General features: G+C 42.2%; 1 protein-coding gene across 1 annotated transcript in view; it reads right to left on the bottom strand.

Annotated features, from left to right (window-relative positions):
• The window catches only part of INPP5F (inositol polyphosphate-5-phosphatase F), a 39184-nt gene extending 17003 nt beyond the window's left edge, over positions 1-22181 (bottom strand). The window contains exons 1-6 of the mRNA XM_005489850.4: positions 21786-22181; positions 9318-9398; positions 2149-2285; positions 1334-1462; positions 589-756; positions 110-166 (exon numbers count right to left, since the gene is read on the bottom strand). Of these exons, the coding sequence (XP_005489907.2) occupies positions 110-166; positions 589-756; positions 1334-1462; positions 2149-2285; positions 9318-9398; positions 21786-21882 (669 nt within the window). The 5' untranslated portion in view covers positions 21883-22181. The remainder of the gene's footprint in view (positions 1-109; positions 167-588; positions 757-1333; positions 1463-2148; positions 2286-9317; positions 9399-21785) is intronic.
• Positions 22182-22635: the final 454 nt, after the last annotated feature.

Below are 22635 nucleotides of genomic sequence, written 5' to 3'. Positions count from 1 at the left end.
CTGTCTGCCAAGCAGGTTTGGAACCAAACCCCTACGAGCCCTTAAGCAAACATCTCAACTAAAAAGAACTAAAGAATGGTTCTCTTAATTCATCTTAGAAACAACTCACATCAATGCTGATGAGATCTTCAATCATGTGCTTGTTCCAAAAGAATCTGTCATCCACCTGTTCAGAAGACAAAAGGGCAGTTTTTGCAGCATTACAAGTTAGGTTTGGCAATATCTGTGGGAAGGACACCAGAGGCCAGCAGTTTATTCACCACACCTGCACAGACAATTCAGAGCTTTAAATAAAACACTTCAGTTCAGGTCATGCTGCTGCAGACTTTTGTTTCTTTGCACCTGAGCTGGTTACAGGACAAGGTGTTCAGCTGCTGTAAAATGTGACCAGCCAGGTTTGGAGCATGACCATTACTGGAAGCTCATGCTCCAGATGGAAGAAACAACACAAAAAAACACAAACAAATACAAATAACACAAACAAACACACACAAACAAACACAAACAAACACAAACAACACAAATAACACAAACAAATACACACAAACACACACAAACAACACAAATAACACAAACCCAAGCACTCACTTTCCGCCACAGGGGCAGGTTGGTTTTCTCACAGGCGCTCTGCCTCTGCACAGAATTTGTCAGGTCATAGCTCAGGCTGTAGTAAAAGGAGTCTGAATCCATGAACATCTTGAACAACTCCTCCAATAATCTCTTCTCCAGTCTCTCTTTCTCTTTGCTTTCTCTAATCTGAAAGAAAACAATGGCTCTCTTGTCTTTCTCTGTGAGTGAAAAAGATTCCAGTCTATTTTCCATTTCTAACCTTGGAGGACAAACACTTTCCCAGTGATGAGCAGGACCTTAAAATTCCCAGCAAAGAAAAACACAAGGGACAGCAGCCTGAGAAACATAATTTTAATAACTATTGTTTTGACCTCCTAATCCAAGCCATTCTTGGTTTAAAGCAGTTAGATGAGATTGTTTGGTGTTCTGAGGAACCAGGCACCAAACTCTGGGTCCAATTCTCTACTATAAGAGATACTTATGCAAAGAAATTTCTAGAAGTTTAGAACCTCACTAGAAGCTAATCCTAGTAAAAAAGAACTCTATTAGCAATTCTGCCAAAATTATGTAATTACAAAATGAAAAAAAAAATCACAGAAGAGACACAGCTAAGTAATCAAAAAAATTAAACTGGGCATCAAGAGAGTAGCTCCACATTCTGCAATTTTTAAAAGTCTTTGTATTCCATTTGATCATCCATCAAAACTTTTGAACTATAAACTCAACATTTTGGAACAAAGAATGAAACAATAGAAAACTTTACCTTCTTTTTATTTGGAGCAGACACATTAGATTTAATTTGAGTAAGAGTCTTCAGCAGGAATTTTGTATCATCTGGGGACTGTGTTATCTTCTCTGGCTTGTTTATCCCAAAATGGTGCTTTTTACAAAGCTAAAATAATGACATTGAATTAAAGCCAACACTTAAATACTCTTTGGAAAGTTCAAAAGAAATTGAAAGTTTACAAAGGCAAGGTTTTGATGTCCACAGACCTAGGGGAGACACAGAAATAGAGGGGGAACATGCAGAGGTTTCCATCTACACCGTAATTCTCACTCTTTTATAAAAAGCATTTTCTCCTATGATTGTGAGACTGCCTCAATCTGACATGACTTGAGTACCCAGACACACCCCAACTTCCCACTCAAATTAAATTAGCACTACTCAGTTTTATTTTTATTTTTGTTCCTTTATCCATTCTCTTTTGGGGAAAAAATGCAACATTTTAAGTAAGGGTTTCCCTTCAAGCTAAGTTATGGAATTAAGATTCCAAAATGGGATGAAAGCAAGAGAATCCATTAAAAATATACTTGCTCCTGACTCAGTTTATCTTATTCTTGTGTGGTATTCCCAATGATCTTTATGAAATTTAGGTATTATGTTTTTGTAATTTCCCTTGCCAGCAGAACTTGCGATTTCTGTTTAAAAAAATATTTTTAATAAAAGAAATAGTATTTTTAAAAGCACAAAATATTCAAGATGTTTGCTTGTACCAGGAAAAAGTGACAAGAGGCATTTGACTTTCATTTCCCTGAAGCAGGAGGAGGACAGTCAGAGCTCCTTGAGGGTGGCCATACCTCCAGCTCCAGATCCTGAGGCTCTGTCTCTGACAGTGGAATCACTGCAATCTTGGTTATTTTGCACACCTCGTGATCTCCTGGAAGTTTGCCAATCAATGCTTTCTGACGAATTAAAAGCAGCCACCATGGTAAATCTGGGAAAAAAAGAGATCAGTAGATGCTTTTATTTGTTTTGTCAGGAATTTATTCTGATTAGTGTGCCAGAAATCATTTGACTAGAAGAACCAGTGAATGATGATTTGTTATTGTTGTGTTTTGTTGTTAGCATTGCAATAAAATTTTAAAAATACTTTAAAGTATTTATTCAGTCTCTAAGATAATAAGGAGATTAACTGTTTCACAGACTTTCATTAAAGTAACCCCTGCTTTACCTATAGGAATTAAGAATCTCTAGGCTGATGCACATTCCCACTGATGGCAGCACAATTTCTGGACAGCTGGAAATCAAACAGCAAATTAAGAATTTCCCTTTGTACCTCCTGTCCTGTAGCAAACAAGACAGACACGGGTAACACCTGATTGCAAGATTCATGAGTGAAGGAATCTGATGAGTAAACATGGACTGCACCACATAAAGCAGTTTACACATGTTTAAAGGCTCATGATATCATTCCTGAAGAGCATGAAGTGGTGGAGAAATTAGTGAGATAAAAATTAATGAAGATGTTGGTGACAGGTGCATTCCATGCACACATCCAGCCTCCAGCACTTGCAGCTATAGCATCCACAATTTAATAAGCCAGGGAAACACAGCAAACATTCCCACTGACTGCTGAGGAGCGCCTGGACATTCCCAGATTTCAATCCCTTGGCTAAAGCAGGAGTTGTGTGATGGGCTTTTAGCAGCCAACAGCAAAAGTTCTGTCAAGGGAGATGGAAAAGGCAGAGAAAGTCCTAGAGACAAACATAGACACTCATTACTTCTCCCAGCTGAGAAGCAGCCAACTGAGTTCAGCTGAAAAGGTGACATAAAGACATAAAAAGCCTGCTGTGATAGACTTAAATATGCTCCCACACTTGTGATGGCAGAATGTGTCATGTATTGTGCCTCTGAATACCATACACAGCCTTTGAAAAATCTATTTAGCAGCTCTATAGCAAATACAAACCCTGTTCTCCTTGCTCAGTAAATTCTAAACAGTATTTTATCCTCTGAATGCTTAAGAAAAACACAGAAAACCCCAGCAGTTCTTTTTATCTAAAGGACAGGAATAGTCACTGCCAACTGTGTGCTGTGACACTGCACTCCCCCCTTGGATTCTGCATTACTGCTTTTAAAAAAGAGATATGTTTGTGTTAGGTATTAAGAAGCCTTTAAAAATTTCATAACTACAGACAGGTTGTGAGAGCCAGAGGGTGCTTCTCCAAAAGGCAGGAGGGGAAGGGGAATGAAGACAGGTAGCGCTTCTTTAATGTGCATGGTCGTGCAAAGGGAGCCCTGTGCTGCTCCTGGGCCCTGCAGCAGAACCCAAATCCCTGCAGGATCCTGAGGGCAGGAGGGAGCTCAGGTGCCACCCTGACGGAGCAGAGTCAGCCCCGAGGCTGGAGCAGGGACAGGAACAATCCAAGCTGTCACACAAGCACAACCTCCTAAAGCTGCCCAAAGGACACCAGACTGTTGCGGTGTGTTTCAAACTTTCAGGTCCCTTACCCAGGTGTGCCAAAACCCTCTCTTCCCCTTCCCCCTCACCCCTTGCTGAGTGAGTCCTGTCAATCAGGCTTAACATTCCAGCAAGGCGTCGTGTGGTTGGTCAGGTTCAAAGGATGCCCCTCAGGCCCAGAGGTCATTGGCCTGTCTAGCTGTCATTCTCCCCTGAGACCCCGCCCCCCACCTGGTTGGTGGCTCCCCTGTCCCCTCCCCTCCCCACCCCCTGAGCTTAAAAGGTGAGTCCAGCCATGTGCTCGCGTTTCTGTTGGAGGTCTTCCCAAGATTCAGACCTCGGTAACCATGGAATAAACCACTGCATATAACCCTCCGGCAGAATCCCTCCTTTTTTCTCTTCACCTTCGCCTGAAGCCTCTTCCTGAGGTAAACGGAGTCCCTAACAAGCCTGGACTGGTTTAGTGCCCAGCTGAAACCACCAGCAAGCTGAAGGTGTCTCTGGGCTGAAGCACCACAAAAGCCGCCTCTGGCTCAGCAGCGAGGCTCAGACTGGCCCAGGCACAATCTAACTGGTAATACTGGGATTCATATTCCAATACCAGACCAGGAGAGGAGAGTGACACAAATGCCACTCAGTGATCCCCAGTGCCCAGCAGGGCTGGAGCAGCTCCTCTGTGCAATTATGGGAACATGCCTTGGAGAACTCCTGCCCTTGCCCCAGCAGCCATGGGGAAAAGGAAGCTGAGGAAAATGACAGATTTCATCTAACAGCAAGAAGACCAATGAACAGATTTAAAAAATCCTTTTGCAAAGGAGAAACTGAAATGCTGCCAAACCCACCAGCAGCACATAAAGATGCCTATCAGTTCATCTGAAAAGATCTACCCTTTCTGTGCTGATTTCCAGTAGGAAAACCCAGCAATGTCTGAAAGCCAGGGCAATCCAAGCTTTCCCAAGGCATCCAGGCAGGTATTCCTGCTGGGCAGTCCTGTAATCTCATCTATTCCCACCTGCAGAAGGCTGGCCACATTATTTACTCCTTGGAGCTCACCAGCACATGCCAACAAACAAAACAGATATTCTTCTAACAAAGGCAACCATCTAGAGCTCCAGTGAATTAATCAGTAGGGTTCTACTGGACATTAGGCATTTCTAAGCAGATATACCACAGTAAAAAACTGGAAAAGCAAAAATCTCTGCCCAGTCTTCCCCCTACCTGGTAGCTGTAAACAAGAACTTAAGAGGTTTATACAGACAAGTGAGTCGAGTATCCTTCTGTCATTTTTAAAAAGGCACTGAAATGTCATCTTGGTGTACACTGTAAAACTCTCTGTATTACAGCCAGAGCCACAGAACATTGAAAGAAAACAGGAATTCCCCAGCAGATCAAAAGTAAACAGTCAGGAAGTAATTATGTAGATAAAGTATGCCCTGAAGTAAAAGCTTCAACAATAACCATAAAAGCAGCACATTATAATAGCCAGCAACACCTAAATAACTGAATTCCTAAATACAGAGAATGTGCTTCTGCAGTCAGGAGGAAAAAGGCACTTCCACAGATTAGTGACTGCCTGCTCAATGTGTGAGGAGTGGTGTGCCCTGCACAACAGGACAGCTGCATGCCACCCCAGAAAAGTGCACTTTTCAAGTCATCTCTCGAGATATAATGTTCATTTTCAGTGTTTTATGAACTAAGGCAGAGCAGATGGTGACAACTAGTTTGAAGTATTGCATCCAAAGGAAGCTATTACCTCTCATTCCTCACTAAAATGGAAATTTACTCCTCTGTTGTTCCAACACTGTCAGCACAACTCTGCTGTTTTTCTCTAACACTTCCCTAACAATCTAGCATTTACTTTCCCCCAAATGCTTTTCTCAGTAACTTTTCATAAACTGTACATGAGTTTATTACAAATGCTGCTTTCTGCAAGGATTTTGATTTTAGCCAAGAAATTCTATGCCACCAATTTCATACTTTTTGTTACTCGAACAACTTCAAAAATGGCTGCATGCAAAAAGAATGCTTTGGGTTGTTGACTGTATGAAATTCAGTTATATCTCAGGGAGGAGATTTCAGAACAGCCTGTAGTTTCTATCAAGATTCAGAGGCATGCAAACAAAAAACAAGCTGGGGATAAGGAAGGAAGAAGTCCCTGTTTACAGAGCTTGTGGACTCTTGCCAGCAGCATTTAACCTGGGTCTTAATTAACCAGCACTGGAACACTCCAAATGAATCCAAGTAAAGACAGGGGTGTGCTTTGACCAAGAAACACAAGAACCTGTGGCAGAAATGAATGTGTTAATTGGTAATTGCTGGAACTGGTTAGGAAATCCAGCTTTGGTTATAGTCAGATATACTGGACCACAAACTTAAATTCTATAAAGGAGATCCTTTATGCAAGAGATGTGTTTGCCTCTATATGGGAAGATTATGCAAAGACAATTTAACTGTGCATCTTACCAAGAAAATGAGCAATGATCTGTTGCAGTAACATCTCCACAAAACATCCTAAAACCCTTTTCCTTTTATTCCCATTGATACTCTGCATTTTCTTATAAGTTCTTTTGGGATGGGCCAGATAATGGTAAGCAATTCTATTCTTATATTCTGATATTCAACCAATGTTTTATTGTTTGGGTTTGAGTTCCCTCCACACCCAAAAAAATAAAGTATCTGAATGTTTAAGAAAATTCACTTTGGGGAAGAACAAAATATTGCTTTAAATAGATTTGAATCTCAAATATAAGTGTACAATTATCTTCAGAGGTACAACTGGCCCCTCATGTCAAAAATTCTTTGGAGAATTAAAAAATAAACCATGTAATATTGGCTAGCTGGTTTCCATGAGACAGCTTCCCTGTCACAGCAGCTTTCCTACAAATTCTCCTGTATGAGGCAAGCAATAAAGCCAGCAAGATGAAGAGTAAATTAAAACCCATCCCTAGTTACAGCTCATTGGTAAGGCTATTCCAATGCTAAATTACAGACAGCCCATGACTGATTACAGGGACATTTCAAGGTCACCTCAGACAATTCCAGCATTCCTGCAATAAACAAACCCTTCAAGAACACACAAGGATCTATGTCCAAGACATTCAAGTGCATACAGGCTTTGCTACAGCTCTAGAGTGCACTGGTAGCAACTCCAATACTTTAAAAGGCATTTGAAGTTCTTAAGTCTTTTTTTGTGTTCCAAGAATCTTTAAAACCTCTTTTCAACAATAGCTGGTAACAAAGCTCTGAGCAGGACAAGCCCAAATTCACCAAATGAGCTTCAAATTAATTTTTCTGATCCTGATAACCTGGGGGCAGAGGAGAAGAAATCAGAGCAGCAAGTCCTCCTGTTGCAGGTCAGGCATTTCACCCTGCTCCTGCAGCAGAGCTCTCCTGCTGAGCCTGGACAGAACCATCCAGCAATGTTAAATATTTATACAACTTCTGCTGATAAAGTTTCCAGGTGACAAAGATTGATACAAGAATAAGTAATGAAGACAGGTTTCTGTTACAGACTGCTAGATGATTCAGCCTGAGGATAACATCAAGCTACGCTGGAATATGACCAAGTTCATTGAAAATAGCAGGTTTGAGGAGAGCTGTGTGAGACACCTCAGTCAGCCCTCTCCTTGTCACTGCAGCCTGATGGATGACACTCATCAGGAAATGGCAGCAAATTCCAGGAGCTCTCAAAATAAAAGGATAAATAGCTGGAGGCTATCTTTCTTTAGCCATTTAATAGTAGAAAACAAGACACCACTTATAGGAGAGTTGCATCACTAAATTCCAGAGTATCTACAACAAAAAGGATGAACAGTTTGTGATGGTGGCAGCTGAACAAGGCAGAGACAAAAGGAAACACTTCCACTGACCTAAGCAGCAGCTGAGTGGAATGCCTGGATGAGCTTAATTGATTCAGGAGCTCTATAGGACACATGGAAAGAAGAGATATCAGGCTTATTACCTGATAATCTTAATTTACCTGACAACAGCAAGATGACACCTGTTGAAGTATCACACTCTGGGGAAAGTTTCAACTCAGATTTCATAAGCAGAGGAAGCAGCTCACAATAAACACACATGCAAAGATCTTCAGTTGCCACAACACACTAAAAAACCTTCCAGAAAGCATTTGAAGTCTCCCTTTTCAAAGGCTTTTATAACTAGACTCCCAGGAGAGAAGGGGGGAAGGCTTTTGTGTACCCAAGGGCCTGGCTTTAAAAAACCACACCCCACACAAACACAAAAACATGTGTCAAAAGCAATCACTGAGCACTTTCCCACAGCAGAAAAAGGTCATTACTGGAGTTTAGCCATCATTCCTCATGGACAGCACATGCTGACCAGCACAGACAACCTGGATGAAGAAGAGAAAGTGAGATGGCAGAGTCTGAACCACTTCATGGCACCAGATCTGAAAAAGGGTGGTGGAATAAATCTGGAGAATGAGCATGGACAGAAATATCAGGTGAACCCAAAGAAGATGAAGTGATGTGAGTAGAAGGAGGACATAACCAGAACTTCATGGAGAGGTGGGCTCTGAGCTATTACTCCCAGAAACAGGAGCAGGGCTCACAGTATGGAGCCAGCCCCAATAACTCCTAGGATTTATGTGCCCTACACCCATGCCAGGGTGTCCCAGTCCCTGCTCTCCATCCCATCATTGCCACCCCGAGCAATCTGTTTCTATTCAAGGCACCACAAACATCTGATCCATTTCAGCACTTAATCCATCCTGCCCTCCTGGAACACTCTTGAAACTTTACCTGTATTGATCATATTGCCAGGCACTACTTTAAATGCAGGTGTAGGCACTCACAAAAGCAATGGCACACAGCAAGGGTTTGTGACCACCTTTCCTACCTGCCAGAGCTCTGCAGGCACAGCTACCTTGCTGGACAAAGCTGGTATAAATCAAAATTAATACTTGTTATGGCTACTGGAATTTGCAGCTGATAAAGCAAAAGGAGTAGTGAGTTTATTTTACAGGAAAACATTACTACTATCAGTTAGAGACAAGCTTATCATTAAAATAACAATGAATTCTACACCTGCTTGAGTTTTATAGCTCTGTCATTTAACTGCAAGCAAGTTTAAGTGTTCCTCTTGCTTTCAAAAATTCCTCTACCAAGGCAGCAATTATTCTTCAGGTTTTTATATAGCATTGAGAATTCAAGCCTTACACTTTTGTGAAAGTTTCCTTCATTATTTTTTGCACTGTACCACAGGAGAACAACAGGAATCTCCTTGAAAGGATTATTCCAAAAGATTTAAGAATTTTATAAATCTCACATGGAGATTCAGACAGAATTTCAAATACAAGTTTCTACTATTTGTGAATGCAGGTCTCCATTTTTACAAGGCAGTGCCAAACCACAATTCTTTCACTGGAGAGCAGAGTGAATTTGCACGTGCAGCTATAACAGAATCATTTTGACAAGTCCATTTGAGAATACTCCTCCACAGCAAAAAACACTCCACTGCTCCACTGGAGCTATGCAGTATCACTTGTAATATCCCAGAGCTTCAGCAGTAAACAAATAAAAACCCCATCAGAAGAGAACATACCTGTGTGAAGCTGGACTTTCCCAATGACTCCCTCCACCAGGCCCAGACAAATGGGGTTCCAAGCCAAAAGAAGATCAGTGGCTACAAAAAAAGAACAAAGCTCCTGTTTTTAAATAGTAAACCAAACAGGACAATTTAACTGAACAGTCCCCCTCTCCACTTTCCCCATCTTAGAGGGTAGAAAATGTAAAATAATTCCAGCAATAACGAGATTATGTACATGTCCATTTTTGCTTGTTATGAAAAAATGATAAAGTTTTCAACATAAAGCCCTACCACAGATATTTTCCACATTTTTGAGGGGGGAAAGTAGCTTTAGGCAGCAGTGGTTAAATTTAATGGAGGCTTAATTCTTCTCATATCCACTAGAATTTTTAACATAAGCAAAATTTTACTGGCTGTAGTGAAACTGAATAGAGGTCACTGAGTTACCAGCACAGCCTCAAAACCCAGCAGATGTTGACTTTCACCCCCAGCTCCCTCCCATTTGTATCCAATTACTATGACTTTCACATCCTCTTTCTATAAACACACACACACAGACGCTTCCCCTTCTGTGAAAACACTCTCCACAAGCACAGGGAATATCAAAGCACACAAAGTCAAGGTTTAGGTTTCTAGTTCTCCAACTCTTAACAAATTCCAGAGAACCACATAGGAAGTAGAAGAGAAAGCAGGAAGAAAATGAGTTTCTAACTCTGGTGCAGTACCTGTTCAAGGATTTGAGAGTGGGGGAAAGAAGGAAATTCCTAATTCAAATATTTAAAGTGAAAACAAATACTTCAAAGCAAATATCTGTGTAGGAGAGAAAAATCTCAAAGGAGAAGAAGTTTTTCCATACTATGAAGGACAAGCTTGTTGTTATTTACCAAAACACGCTTGTTCCAAGGTAAAAGAACTTCTCCAGTTTTAACATCCAGACAAACTGAGTATCTTAGCTATTGGTGTAAGTAGATGAATATTTGAAAGAACAAACTCACAAAAGAGTGCATATCATCTACATAAATACTTTATCTACAACACCTTCATTTCTTCTTGTAAATCTGAGATTTGCAGGTGACAACTGACAGTATGATTTTTTTTTACATAGTCATTTTAGAACACTGAATCCTCCTTAAAACATTTGTAATTGAGGCCTTGATATTCCACTAACACACATTGTTTTCCCAGCTTCCAGCATAACATTTAATAGTACAAGATTCAGCTAATTTCCTCATTAAATACAAGCATTTCCGTGAGCTGCAGCAGAAATGGTTGCAGCCAGGGTAGATCTGGAATAAACTCATTAAATGGGATGGATCACACGTGCCTGGACACAGACAAGCAAGAACTAAAAGCCCACAGCAGCAGAATTTAAAGCAATGTTTGCAGCAGCATGCAGGGCTGCAATTAATGTGTGCAATAACCACACTGGAGCAAATTCCTGTTCCTTCCTTTCCCTGGAGACTTGAGCAGCACAGAACCTCATGGCAGAACAAAATGAGCTTCCCAGGGAGACTGACACAGCTGAGCATCAGGAAATCAGTGGCAGTGGGTGTGACAGGCTTGATGTGCCCTCAGTCCCTGCTGGAGCACCTGAACACATCTTGTGTTCACATTTGTGCTCGTACAAAACGAGTCCAGAACAGCCTGAGCTCAGCTCCACTCCAAATAACCCACAGGAGAAATCTGTGCTGAGTGGGAAACCTGCACTGGCAGCAGAGAGGAATGCAGGCAGCTTTCCTCACTCCCAAACCTTCCACCTTCATTCCCAGTTTTGTCTGAACCCTGGGACTCTTCTACAGCTGCACTGTCTCACACCTCATCTACTTACTGCTCTCTTTGTAATTAGCTTTAAATTCATACTTCCACCTGCCAGTGGTATCAAGCAGCAAACAAAGCCAGACACAGGAGAAATTTAAAGAAGCAAATCACTGAAGGTTTACCAAGGCTACCATAAGCTTGGTAATCTAGAACACATTCTATGTACTCTGATTTCCTGCTGTGATAAAGTATTAGCAAGAAATCCTCACTTGCTATCCACAGCCTTCCTCTAGGAGTTTACAAAAGAGAAAATAATGAGGAAACAAGATTTTGTTTTAATTAGAGGAATAAGGAAACAAAATTTTAGAACTGCCTGTAAAAGGACATAAGAAAATAGAACATCTCACACAGATGTTTTATTACTCTTGTGGGCTCTTCTGACAGAGGCAGCACCAAAAAATCCAAGCCTTCTACAGGAATTCTCCTACGCCAGCATCAGAGACACAATGAGAAACAGCTCTAAACTTTAGATACAGACAAGCTTTGGAAAAGAAGAGAATGCTTTTGGAATCAAATATTCCACTTTGGAATATCTGGAATGGAAATATTCCACTTTCAGAGTTCAAAGGCAGCAAATACAGACCCAGCAGCACTGGCTCTCAGGTCAGTGTGATTATCAAGCTACTCATGGTAAAGGCTGACTGCCTGAAGAAAATTTTCCATGGGGAAGGCAGGGCATAGAGGAAAACAAGACATATTTAGCAGTATAAAAGAGGATTACCATGTTTTTCTCAGGGTCCAAGAAAACCTAGATGCAAAGAAGCCTTACAGGAGAAATGCTTGTAGGTTGCGAAAAAATACCAATTGTGGAATCACATTGACTTCCTTTTGGTGACAGCATCACTAAATTTGGTTTTCTTACACTATTTCTACATAATATTTTATAGGAAAGTATGTGTGACAGCACAGAGGCAAGGCAGTTGTTTTGGGTTTTTTTTAACTAAATAAAGCATATCCAGTTCCAACCTGATTAGAACTTTGTTATTGGTTAGAATTCAGTTTCCTGTGGGACAACCCTATCTCAGCTCAGAGCCAACACCCAACCATGCTGAATAAATATCACTACAGAAAATACCAATATGAACCTCTAGATCCTGATGAGTGCACTCTGGAAATAAGAGGTGGATGAACCAAAGAAAATAAAGGTTTAAATATAATTTCCCCACTCATCCCCAAAGATGGGCTTTCATGCTGAGTGCACTCCTGTTCACTCTGTATAGGAAAAAGTTGCCTTCAACTTTTGTCTAACACTAAAATTGAGCAAACTCTTTCATTGCAGCCATTTGGTAAAACTAGCAGCAGCAATCTCCAGTCACTATCTTCTATCTTTGAAATTATAACCACTCTATATTTAAAATCATTACATAAGCAAAGATTCAGAGATCCAAAAATGTTAACTGCAAGCCTGCAGGATATAAGTATTGAACTGTATTATATTTTACAGAGTTTAAGAGGCAGCCTGTGATGGCAGACAGTGATACAGGCTACAGAAGGTATGCACATCCTTTTAAAGTCATATAAATACAAAACAAAACTGAAAATGTTCGAAGTTTTCAGACAGTATACATGAGACCTGGCCACATTTGACTGCTGGAAGAACTCATGACAAGTTTGATTCTTTTTTCTTTTTTAAAGAAATGCCTGTCAGTATGAATTAACCACCACAAGGCTCTGTCAAAGGAAACTCTGAACTTTCCTTACAGACAAAACAGACAATGTTTTGAGATATAATGTGAAATCAACTTATCAATAGTCACTCGTGTTTACCCACACAAACTTCACTTCCTATAAATGTCATACCAGTCCTCCTTTAAACCTCACAGAGCCAGGAATAAAGACTTATCAACTTTAAACTGCAACACAGGGATGCTGAAACAGACATCTTGCAGAACTGTGCTGATGATAAAAGAGCAGTGCCAAAACAGTCGTTGTCAATGAAAGCACAAAGTCCAGAAAGAATCACTGTGAGCAGCGAGATGAGTCCCAGGGAGGATCTTCCCTGCCTTGAGGAATCCTCTGCTGCCCTCAATGTGTTTAAATTTGAGAGAACTGCCAGTGTTTGACAGGTCTTAACACTGATGGATACACTTGCTCACCAAACTTCCATCCTGGAGTACAAAATTGCTCATTCTTTCTTTCCCTCATCCTATTAAATAAATTCAAGCTTCTGAAACAAATGTTGGGGTTTTGTGCTGATTCCTGTCAGAGATAAATGACCACTGCAGTGCATTTACCATTCACAGTGATGGTATCAGCATTCAGTTGCAGCACAACAGAAGTTCTGTCACAAATCCAGAACAAAACCAGCTTTGATGTGATTGACTTCCACCACCACCGCCCTCAGAGCTCACCAGCAGCACCAGATAAAGTCTCCTTAATTCTTTGTGTTTACACACACATAACCCTGATAAAGGTGATACAAAAGCAACTTGGAAGAGCATCAAAACCCAAAACTGCTTTCTGGCTCTGTCTGCAGTCTACCACCAGCTGAGCTGATGCAAGGTCAGGCACAAACTCTGATTAGAAAACAAACCAGTGCTTTGGGATAAACCACTTACTCAACACAGAATGGCTGGAGGCAAGGCTGGCAGCTTCCTCTGGAGAAGGCAGAAGAAAAGAAGATTTAATTAGTTATCATTTGAATCCAGCCCATACTGCCTGGTTCAATCCATGGAGTAGCTGTAATTATATTTTCTAACCCTGCTGTAGTTCAGAGGTCACACACACCTCTCATCTCCCTTGCTGGCACTGGGAATGAACCTCAGCTAGGAAGTGTTTCCTGACACTGTGTTCAATATTAAACATCACTGGATTTCCTTCAGGTTACACCCAAGTGAATGAACATGGACGCTCATGTGGCAGTTCTCAAAAAATCTTCCTGGGGTCTGACAAAGCACTGATTCTCCATCATTTTCACCATTCAACACAAGCCAGAGATATTTATATAGAAAAAATAAAAATAAAAGCAGAATGACTCACTATGTACAGCCAAAATAAATCATGCAGCTCTGCTAATGTAAATTTTAACACCACAAGTGTTAATTTTCAGGAAGAAGCTTCAACATTTTAAAATAGATTTCAGGGTTGCTTTTTTTTTTCTTTAAATTGTGTCTGCCTTAGATCAAAAACAACTGCAGAATTTTATTATTAGCATTATTTGACCTTTATAACCTCCTGTGGCTTCTCAAAAGAAAGTCTGCTTTCAAGTTCCAGTTCATCTTTGAATGGTGTTCTGGCATTTTAGCCAGGATTAAGAGATTACAAACTAACTGGGAAGACTTAAGAGTATAAAGTTGAACTTCTTTCTGTTGGAGGAAATAAAGTACTACTTATGCAAATAAAACTTAGGCTAATTGAGTTTTCTTTTCAACACAGAGTTTTAAAACTGTCTTTAAGCTACTTGCAGAAAGATGAAGCATTAATACATTGAGCATTACAAGCTCTTCATTGTTATGAAGTGTTAACTTTATTTACTGGCATGTTCTCCTCCAAACTTTAAACAAGTTATCCCTTCAGCAAATCACCTGCTTTATTGGGACACTTCCCTTCAATATCTCAGCTTTAAAAGATGAACACAAACAGGCCAAGTACAATTCAGTGACAGATTTAAAGCAGCGGGGATGGCAGCACACAATAACAGACATTCATAGTGCTGCTGCCAAAGCAGCAAAAAGCAACTAACAAAAATGAATCCTACTACTCATCCTGATAAAGAAATACTTCTTTGTATTCTGCTGCAGCCAGAAAATCCCTTGAGTCACCAGGCATTGCTTGGGAAACTGGAAAACATATGGGAAATGTTCAGTTGTGTGGAGAGTGTCCAGGGCCACAGGGAATTGCACAAGGAGCCCCTGTGCAGAATTGCAAACAAACTGCTGGCCCCCAACACAGCCTGACCCTGTGCAGCACCGGCTTCCAACTTTTTTATCAAATGCCACACCAAGGAAAACAAAATTAGCACACATCCCAAATATGTATGTTTATTTGTCCAGCAAAACATGTAAATAACTTTTATTGCATGTGTTATAAAACATACAAAAGTAAGAGGTTTTTAATGGGTGAAATGAGCATTATTTTCAAACAGTGTTTATTTTTATTAATGGTACAAAGTATTTTCTTCCCACACCCGCAGGGGACTGCCTTGAGCACCCCACTCCAGAGACCCCTGATGGGTAAATACATTCCACAAGCTTTGATGTGCACCCCAACCCTTTGAGATAAGAATCAGCTCCTCACATCCCTTCCACAAACCTGTAAATACCACTCAGAAAATCACCCAGCAGGGACTCTTCAAATGCAAATAAGTGCCAAGCCACTGGAGCTCAGAGGGTTGGTTTTTTGCTTGGTTGGTCTGGCATTTTTTTTTTGTTTTTCTTTTTAACTTTAGAGCTTCCTTTTATTCTTCACATCGCTGAACTCTGTTAGCAAACACATTTTCTCAGAAGTAAAACAGAAATGGAAAAAATATCTTGTATCCTTCCAAATGCAACAACTCTGCACTAATTAATATTATTCCACACCAACACACGTTCACTCCCATTTTTAGCTGGTATTTCAACAAAGCTCAAGTTGTTTGAGGATATACCCTTAAAGCTAAGAAAGCAGTAGGTTGTCTGCATTTTCTAAAATCCTATTTACTCTGCAAGAAGGAAACTATCAATCAGGCAGGAGAAAGATTTTATTCAAACCTACTTACAAACCTGACAGCTTAAACACCATGTTCACTCATTCTGAAGACTGTCTATTAAAAGTTTGCTCAGCTGCAGCCATACTGAAAGAACAACACAAGAAAGCTATTCTATACTCAAAAAATTAAAATATAAACATTTACTGAGCAGAAGGATTTCACAATCATGGAAATTAGTTTGTTTTACTAATCACTGAGCTGACTTATGCTAATGCTCCTTAAGAGCCATGGGAGAATTACAGTGTGAGCCAAGTTGAAGCAAGGTAAAGTTTTCCCTCACTGTCACCTGTTCTTCTGATGCCATAATTAAATTTCCTGATTGTCCAACTCATCAGTCTCAAAGCACAAGAAGAGTTATGGATTGGAAACAACCATTTCTAACACTAAATATGGGAGTTGTACTCAAAAATTTGGCATGTGTTTCAGGAACTGAGAGGATTTCAAGCCACTACCACCCCCCATATTCCTGCCTTTATTTCTATTTTCTTTTAATTGTTGGGGAAAATTTGACTACTCAGATAACAAGCAGCAATATATTATTTAAGTGTTGCTGGAAGGCATGCAAATAAAGGGGAAAACTTAACCATTACCCCATGTGCAAAAATTGCTGTTTTTCCTTAACTGAAAGATAACAATTAATGACAGACCAGCATATTTGCCATTTACATCTTGCAACCAAGGTTATTTACTTTTAAATTTGGCTCAGAATTTTGTTTTCCAGTTCAAAGCATGTTCAAGGGCCTTGTTTTCAGTATTCAGAGACTCAGCAAACACTGCCCCAGGGCTCTATTCAAGTAAGGTTTCTGCCTTAAAAGGAGAAGCTCAGTGTTCAAGTGCTATTTCATTCATTTGGGTTCAGCTTTTCAGGAAAAAAGTCCCCTCCCAGTTTTTATTGGGGAAGATCTTGGGAGCAAGAAAATACAACTTATGATTAAGTATTAATATTCCTGTTTACTAAAGCCAAGCTTTAATAAAAAACAGTTTCTGCACTATTTCCAAATTCTCCCTCTAGATACACAACTAATAATTTCTCTTCTGATACTCCACTCCCATTACTTTATTTTCTATCCCATTCCAATCTGCAACAGTTGTTTTGAAAGAACACAAGCAGCACATCAAACAAGTGGCTGCCTTATCCTGCAGTTCAGAGTTTAAACCTTAAAATCACAAAAGTTTTCATGTTTCCTTACACATACACATGAAATATCACCCACACCATTAAAGTGTGAAACAACCTAACAAGAACAGCAGTGTTCTCATGAAAAAACCACAAGCCTTTGGCACAGATGCAGACCTTTCTTAATTGAAAGCAGTGTCCTCTATCTAAATATTTTAGCTGCAGTTAGTCTGCAATTTCCTACTCAATATTTAGTTAATACTAACTGATGAGATCAAAGATGAGTCACTTCTGCCAGCAAAATACAAGAAATCCACTTGAATTTGATTAATTTTAACTCTGGGGGAAGGCAAAAAAAATAAACAAAAAAAAACCAAACAAACAAAAAAAAAAAAAAAACAAAAAAAAAACAAAAAAAAAAAAAGAACCAGCAACACCAGAATATCAAGATATGAAGCATTAGGAGTTTTTCCTGTATTTAAAACCTCAGGTCAAGAATTCCAAGAAATCTACACATCTGAGTTGAGACAAGTTTGGCATTTTCAGAACTCTTCAGAGAAGGAAAAGGAGAAAACAAAAAGAGAGGGGAACACCCTTGTCATATTCAACTCATACTCAACACCTTGTCATATTCACCCTGCTAAGACTACAGGAAAGTAAAGAAACCCCTCACCTCAAGGTGTATTCAATTCTCACCAGGCTAGGCTTTAACACACTACCAACCCACTTTAAGCCTCAGTTTTAGTTTTACTACGTTCTACAAAAAGAACTGCAGGTGCAACTACAAAGTAGGTTTTATTTATAAAAGGTATAAAATCATTTCCCTCTTATAAATACATAGGAGGAGCTCGCCTCAAGAGTCAGAAACGACACCAGTGACTAATGTATGCAATATTTAATCAGAGGAAGGAGACAGCAGCCCAGCCCACTCCCCTGCTCCCCTCTGTTCCATCACAGGAAGGCAAAAGCAGCACCAGGGACCCAAGTGCTGCAGATTTTTTCAGCCTACATTCTGCAGCTAAAGCAGATCAGCTCTGACATCTGGTTTGTCACAGACGCCACAAGGACGTGGTGCTGACAACCCAGAGAGGGGAGGGAACACAGGAACAGAATGAGCAAGCAAGGGTGAGAAACAGTGCAGTACCACTGCAGCTAAAAGGGTGTCAAAAAACAGCTTGAGGTTCCTTCTGAAGTGACTTGAAATACTAAAGCTCCAGCCTCCTGTGGAATTCATTGCCCAGAATAGATAGGCAGTTTCCAAGACATACTAGTGAAATTCAGGAAGGCGCTTTTGTATGAAATAATTCAGCAGCATGACTTCACACTCAGGCTGTCACCCCTCAGAGCCATGTCTAGGAGTGCTCTGCAGAATAAAACTTAGCAATAAATGCTTTGGTGGCAGAGCCATCACTCCTTACACCACCCATGAGCTCAAGGCCTTCACTGGGCACTCCCAGGCTCCCACAAAGGAGCTGCTCTTGCTCCTCCAGGCTGCAGCCTGAGGAGCAGCTCAGCAATCCTGACCAGTCACCTCCCCATGGCTCCTGCAGTGCCCTGCAGGGGGAGGAAAGCACACAGCTGGAATATTAGATGGCCTTATGATCTGTGATTCAGAGATGACTTCACACAATCAGACTGAGACACCTCACCTGAAATGTGTCCCCTGCTGCTCTGAAAATTCTGTTTGGTAACACACCCCTCACTGCAAGTATTTGAAGTGCATTGCTTCAGTTGCTGACTCACAACCATTTTCAACAGATGAAAATGAATTCTGCGACAATAAATTCCTGAAGTGTTTGTTTGAAACAAACAAATGCCCGTCTGCCTCTAGTTTACAGTTCCAGAGGTAAAACACAGCTTAACCCATCTTTCTCTTTCAGGCAGAGGCAATCAAGTCTTTGAGAATGACATCCCCAAAAGCTGACTTAAATTCCAATCTGAGTATCCCTCAAAATACTTGGTAGATTTTTTTCTCTGCAATGGGAATCAGCACAGTTAGAAGAAACAGTTTTAGTAGAACTTATTTGACATTAGTGCCTGGAGTATTTTCAAGGCCAGCACAATGATAATAGAAGCTTCACACCATAACAGTCTCACTCCTTCTACTGCACTTAAAAAATAGTGAGAAAAATTCAGTGTCTTCAACACTTTTTATCCTTTACACACACATATATATGTACATATATGCAAATATAAACATCATCAATAAAAAATATTTCTCATCTGTGTAGAACCAGTCAGGAGCAGCCACCCAGAGCATAAACAGAGTAATCCAAGAGTGAAATCCTGACCAAGACCTCATGTAAGGCATTTAAGGCATGGTTGAACAGCTCATGTTTTTTCACTACACTGAAAAATGCACACTCTCAGCAGCCAAATTATTTAAAAAGGAAAAAAAAAAGTCTATGATGCCAAAGTGATTCATGGATTTCCTGCAGGTGACTCATTAGTGCTTTCACTTTAGAGAATAAAAAAACCCAGAAACATCTTGTAAACACAGGCTGACATCCTTCAAACGAGGGCCAACCTCAGACTTTGCTTATGGCAAATATTTACCAAGATTATTTGCCTTTTTTCTTTTTTAATTCAAACTGTTATCTCCATGATTCAAAGAGGTCAGAAATACAGCTTTCAATATTGGCAAATTTCTGAACATGCCTTTATAGCTGAGGGAGGAGAGTACTTTCAAGCTTAGCTTTGGATTCAGACCTACTCTCTCAAGCAATGATTTCCAAGGTTTACCAGTATTATCTATTTCAACCCATGAATGTGCAAAGATTAATTCAGAGCAGCCTCTGTGAGACAGAATTTTTAAAACCAAGGCCTCTGAAACCAAGCAGAGACACAGAGCTAGATCACAGCCTTTTGACAGATTATTAAACATGTCAATGAACACAAGTTATGACTTTGTTGTTTTTTTTAACATAGCAGTGACTCATCACACAGAAATTCATTTACTCATTTCCGGGCATGAAATTGGCCTCAATAATAAATGGTCAAATGGAATAAAATTGCAAACTTGAGGATATGAAGTTTTGTCTTAATACAAGAAAGAGCTATTGATCCAAGAAACACTTCCTGTGAGAGAAATGTTTCTTTCTTGGGCTTACTTTCAACCTGCTAAGATATTTTATTTCACAGACCTGGAGTCCACTGTCAAGAAGATGATCCACAGAGAGGGCTGGAAAAACCAAGCTGCAAACACATGGAAATGGGAAAGCACTGCTAACAATTGAGAGTTTCCAAGCAGGCCAGGGGACTTCAATATCACATTACCTTTAGTTAATCTGCAGGTCACACACAATAGGGATCGCATGGAAACTGCCTGAAAATGCAGAGGCAGGCACAGGACAAAACGCTGCTGGAACAGCAGGCTGACAAACTGCTGGGCACTGGCAAAGCCTCCAGCAGGTTAAAGCACACCAAGAAAAAATAAAACCCAGCAATGGCTGCGTGAAAGCAAGGCACTGATGCTTTTAAAAGTTGAGGGTATCAAACATTCATCTCCAGAACTACAGACCATTGGTTGTTTTAATTACTGTGGGCCAAGGAAGAGCTTTCAGCCCATGCAGATGGCTGTAACCATCACAAACCTCAACCCGAGGGGTTTTCTCCCCTGTGAAAGCACACATTTCACTGAACAGCAGTACTGTCTGCTAGCTTAAAACAAATTATTTTGTAAGGTCACTTGCAAATCAAAGTATTGCTGGATTAGTGACGTTGATGGACAGGAATCAGTCATGCTAACTTGACACAGATTGCAGTTTTATCTACGAGACATAAACAAACTGCTCTGAGAAGACACAACTCAAGGATCAAAACATAACACAAGAAAGTGCAGTATGAAAAACAGTTCTTTGAAAAAACACAGATAACAACGGTATTTGATGGTTATGTTTAAAGTTTGTCCAGCCTTTCACAGAAGCTCATAAAGTCTACTCTACATGGATAGCCAGCCTGGTCATATACACATTTAGCCACCTTTTCTGGCACAACACAGATCCCAGAGCTGTAAGTAACATCCCTGCAGCCTGCTACACGTTTGGTGAAACACACAGATATTTAGAATTTCTTTCTCATACAAGCAGAGTCAGCGTGGTCCTCTACATCAAAGTACATATCAGAATCACAGAGAATGACAAAAACTCACAGAATGGTTTGGCTTGGAAGGCACCTTAAAGACCATCTGGTTCCAACCTCCTGCCATGGGCAGGGAGCACACATGGCACAAAGCAAGGGTGGCATTTTAGTTTGGAGACACCTTTACCCCTAGGTAGGACAGGATAATCACCATGGTTTCAAAATTCCCTTTTACACAACTCCAGCTCAATTTTTGTTCACGCTGCCTTCCCTTCAGTCTTGTACTAACACACAGTGCAATTGTCACACAGCCTGTAATCACTGAAAAATTCAGAAGCACTTTAGAAGGCACAGAATCACAGAACGTCAAAGGGTTGGAATGGACCTTACAGCTGACCCCGCTGGATCCACCTGTTCAGTTTCTGGGACCCATCTGCCCACAGACGCAATGCCCGGAGCATCCCTTATGTAAGGCGGACACCGGCCCCTCACGGCCCCAGCGCTGCTCCCCGGGGATCCCCGGCTGCCTCCGGCCACCGGCACCGCTCCGGTCACAGCGCTGCTTTATCAGCGGGGAAAGAACGCACGGAGAGGCGCGGCAGCCGGGACACCGGGACCTCCCGCGGCCCGGGGCAACCGGGGCTGCTCCTGCGACCTGCGGGGCGATGGGCAGCGCTACCGACCCTCCGGGGACCGGCCCCGCCCGACCCCGGCGCTCGGCCGGCTCCCAGCCCGCCCTTCCCCGCGCAGGCGGCGGGCGCGGCCGCGGGGGTCTCCTCACCGGCTCGCAGCTGCAGGCTGCCGTCCCTCCGGCTGCACCAGAGCGCCCGCTCCCCGCTCTGCAGGATGTAGTGGTCCTTGGCTTGGAACAGCTCCATGCTGGCGCGCCGGGAGCCGCGGGCGGAGAGGGACGGAGGGCGGCACGGGAGGAAGGGGCGCTCCGGGAGCCGCGGGCGGAGAGGGACGGAGGGCGGCACGGGAGGAAGGGGCGCTCCCGCCGCTCCCGCCGCCGCCGCGCGCGGCCCCGGGGCGGAAGGGGGAATGGCCGGCGCGGGGGCGCGCGCTCCCGAGCAGCCGCGCGCGCGCGCACGCGGGCGCTGCCCCGGAGCCGGGACGCGAGCGGGCGGAGCGGGCGCGAGCTGGGGTTCCGCTCCCGTCGCCGCACGTGACAGCGCCCGGCCCCGCCCCGCGCGCGCTTAAAGGGGCAGAGCAGGGGGCGGGGCCTGAGGGGGCGGGGCCTGGGGTGGAGGCAGGGTTTGCGCGACCCCGCCCGGCGGCCCCCGGAGGTCGTTCAGTCCTTTTCCCTCAGCCGCTTCCCCTCAGCTGGAGTCCCCTCAGCTCGGCTCCCTTAGATCAGCTCTCGTCAGCCCGCTCCCCTTAGATCAGCTCCCCTCAGCTCGTCTCCCCTCAGCTCGGCTCCTCTCAGCTCCTTCCCTCACCCCGGCTCCCTTCAGATCAGCTCCCCTCAGCCCGCTCGCCTCATACCCGCTCCCCTCAGCCCCTTTCCCTTTATTCACTCTCCCCTCAGCCCCCCTCCCCTCATCCCCGCTCCCCTCAGTCGGGATCTTCTCATCCCCTCTCCCCTCAGTCCCGCTCCCCTCAGCCCTCAGAAGGTGATACACGGTATAACT

The sequence above is a fragment of the Zonotrichia albicollis genome, chromosome 7 (assembly GCF_047830755.1).
Source record: "Zonotrichia albicollis isolate bZonAlb1 chromosome 7, bZonAlb1.hap1, whole genome shotgun sequence".
In the NCBI taxonomy this organism is placed as follows: Eukaryota; Metazoa; Chordata; class Aves; order Passeriformes; family Passerellidae; genus Zonotrichia; species Zonotrichia albicollis.
Note: the sequence above shows the minus strand (reverse complement) of the source record. Positions and strands in the feature narration are given on the sequence as shown.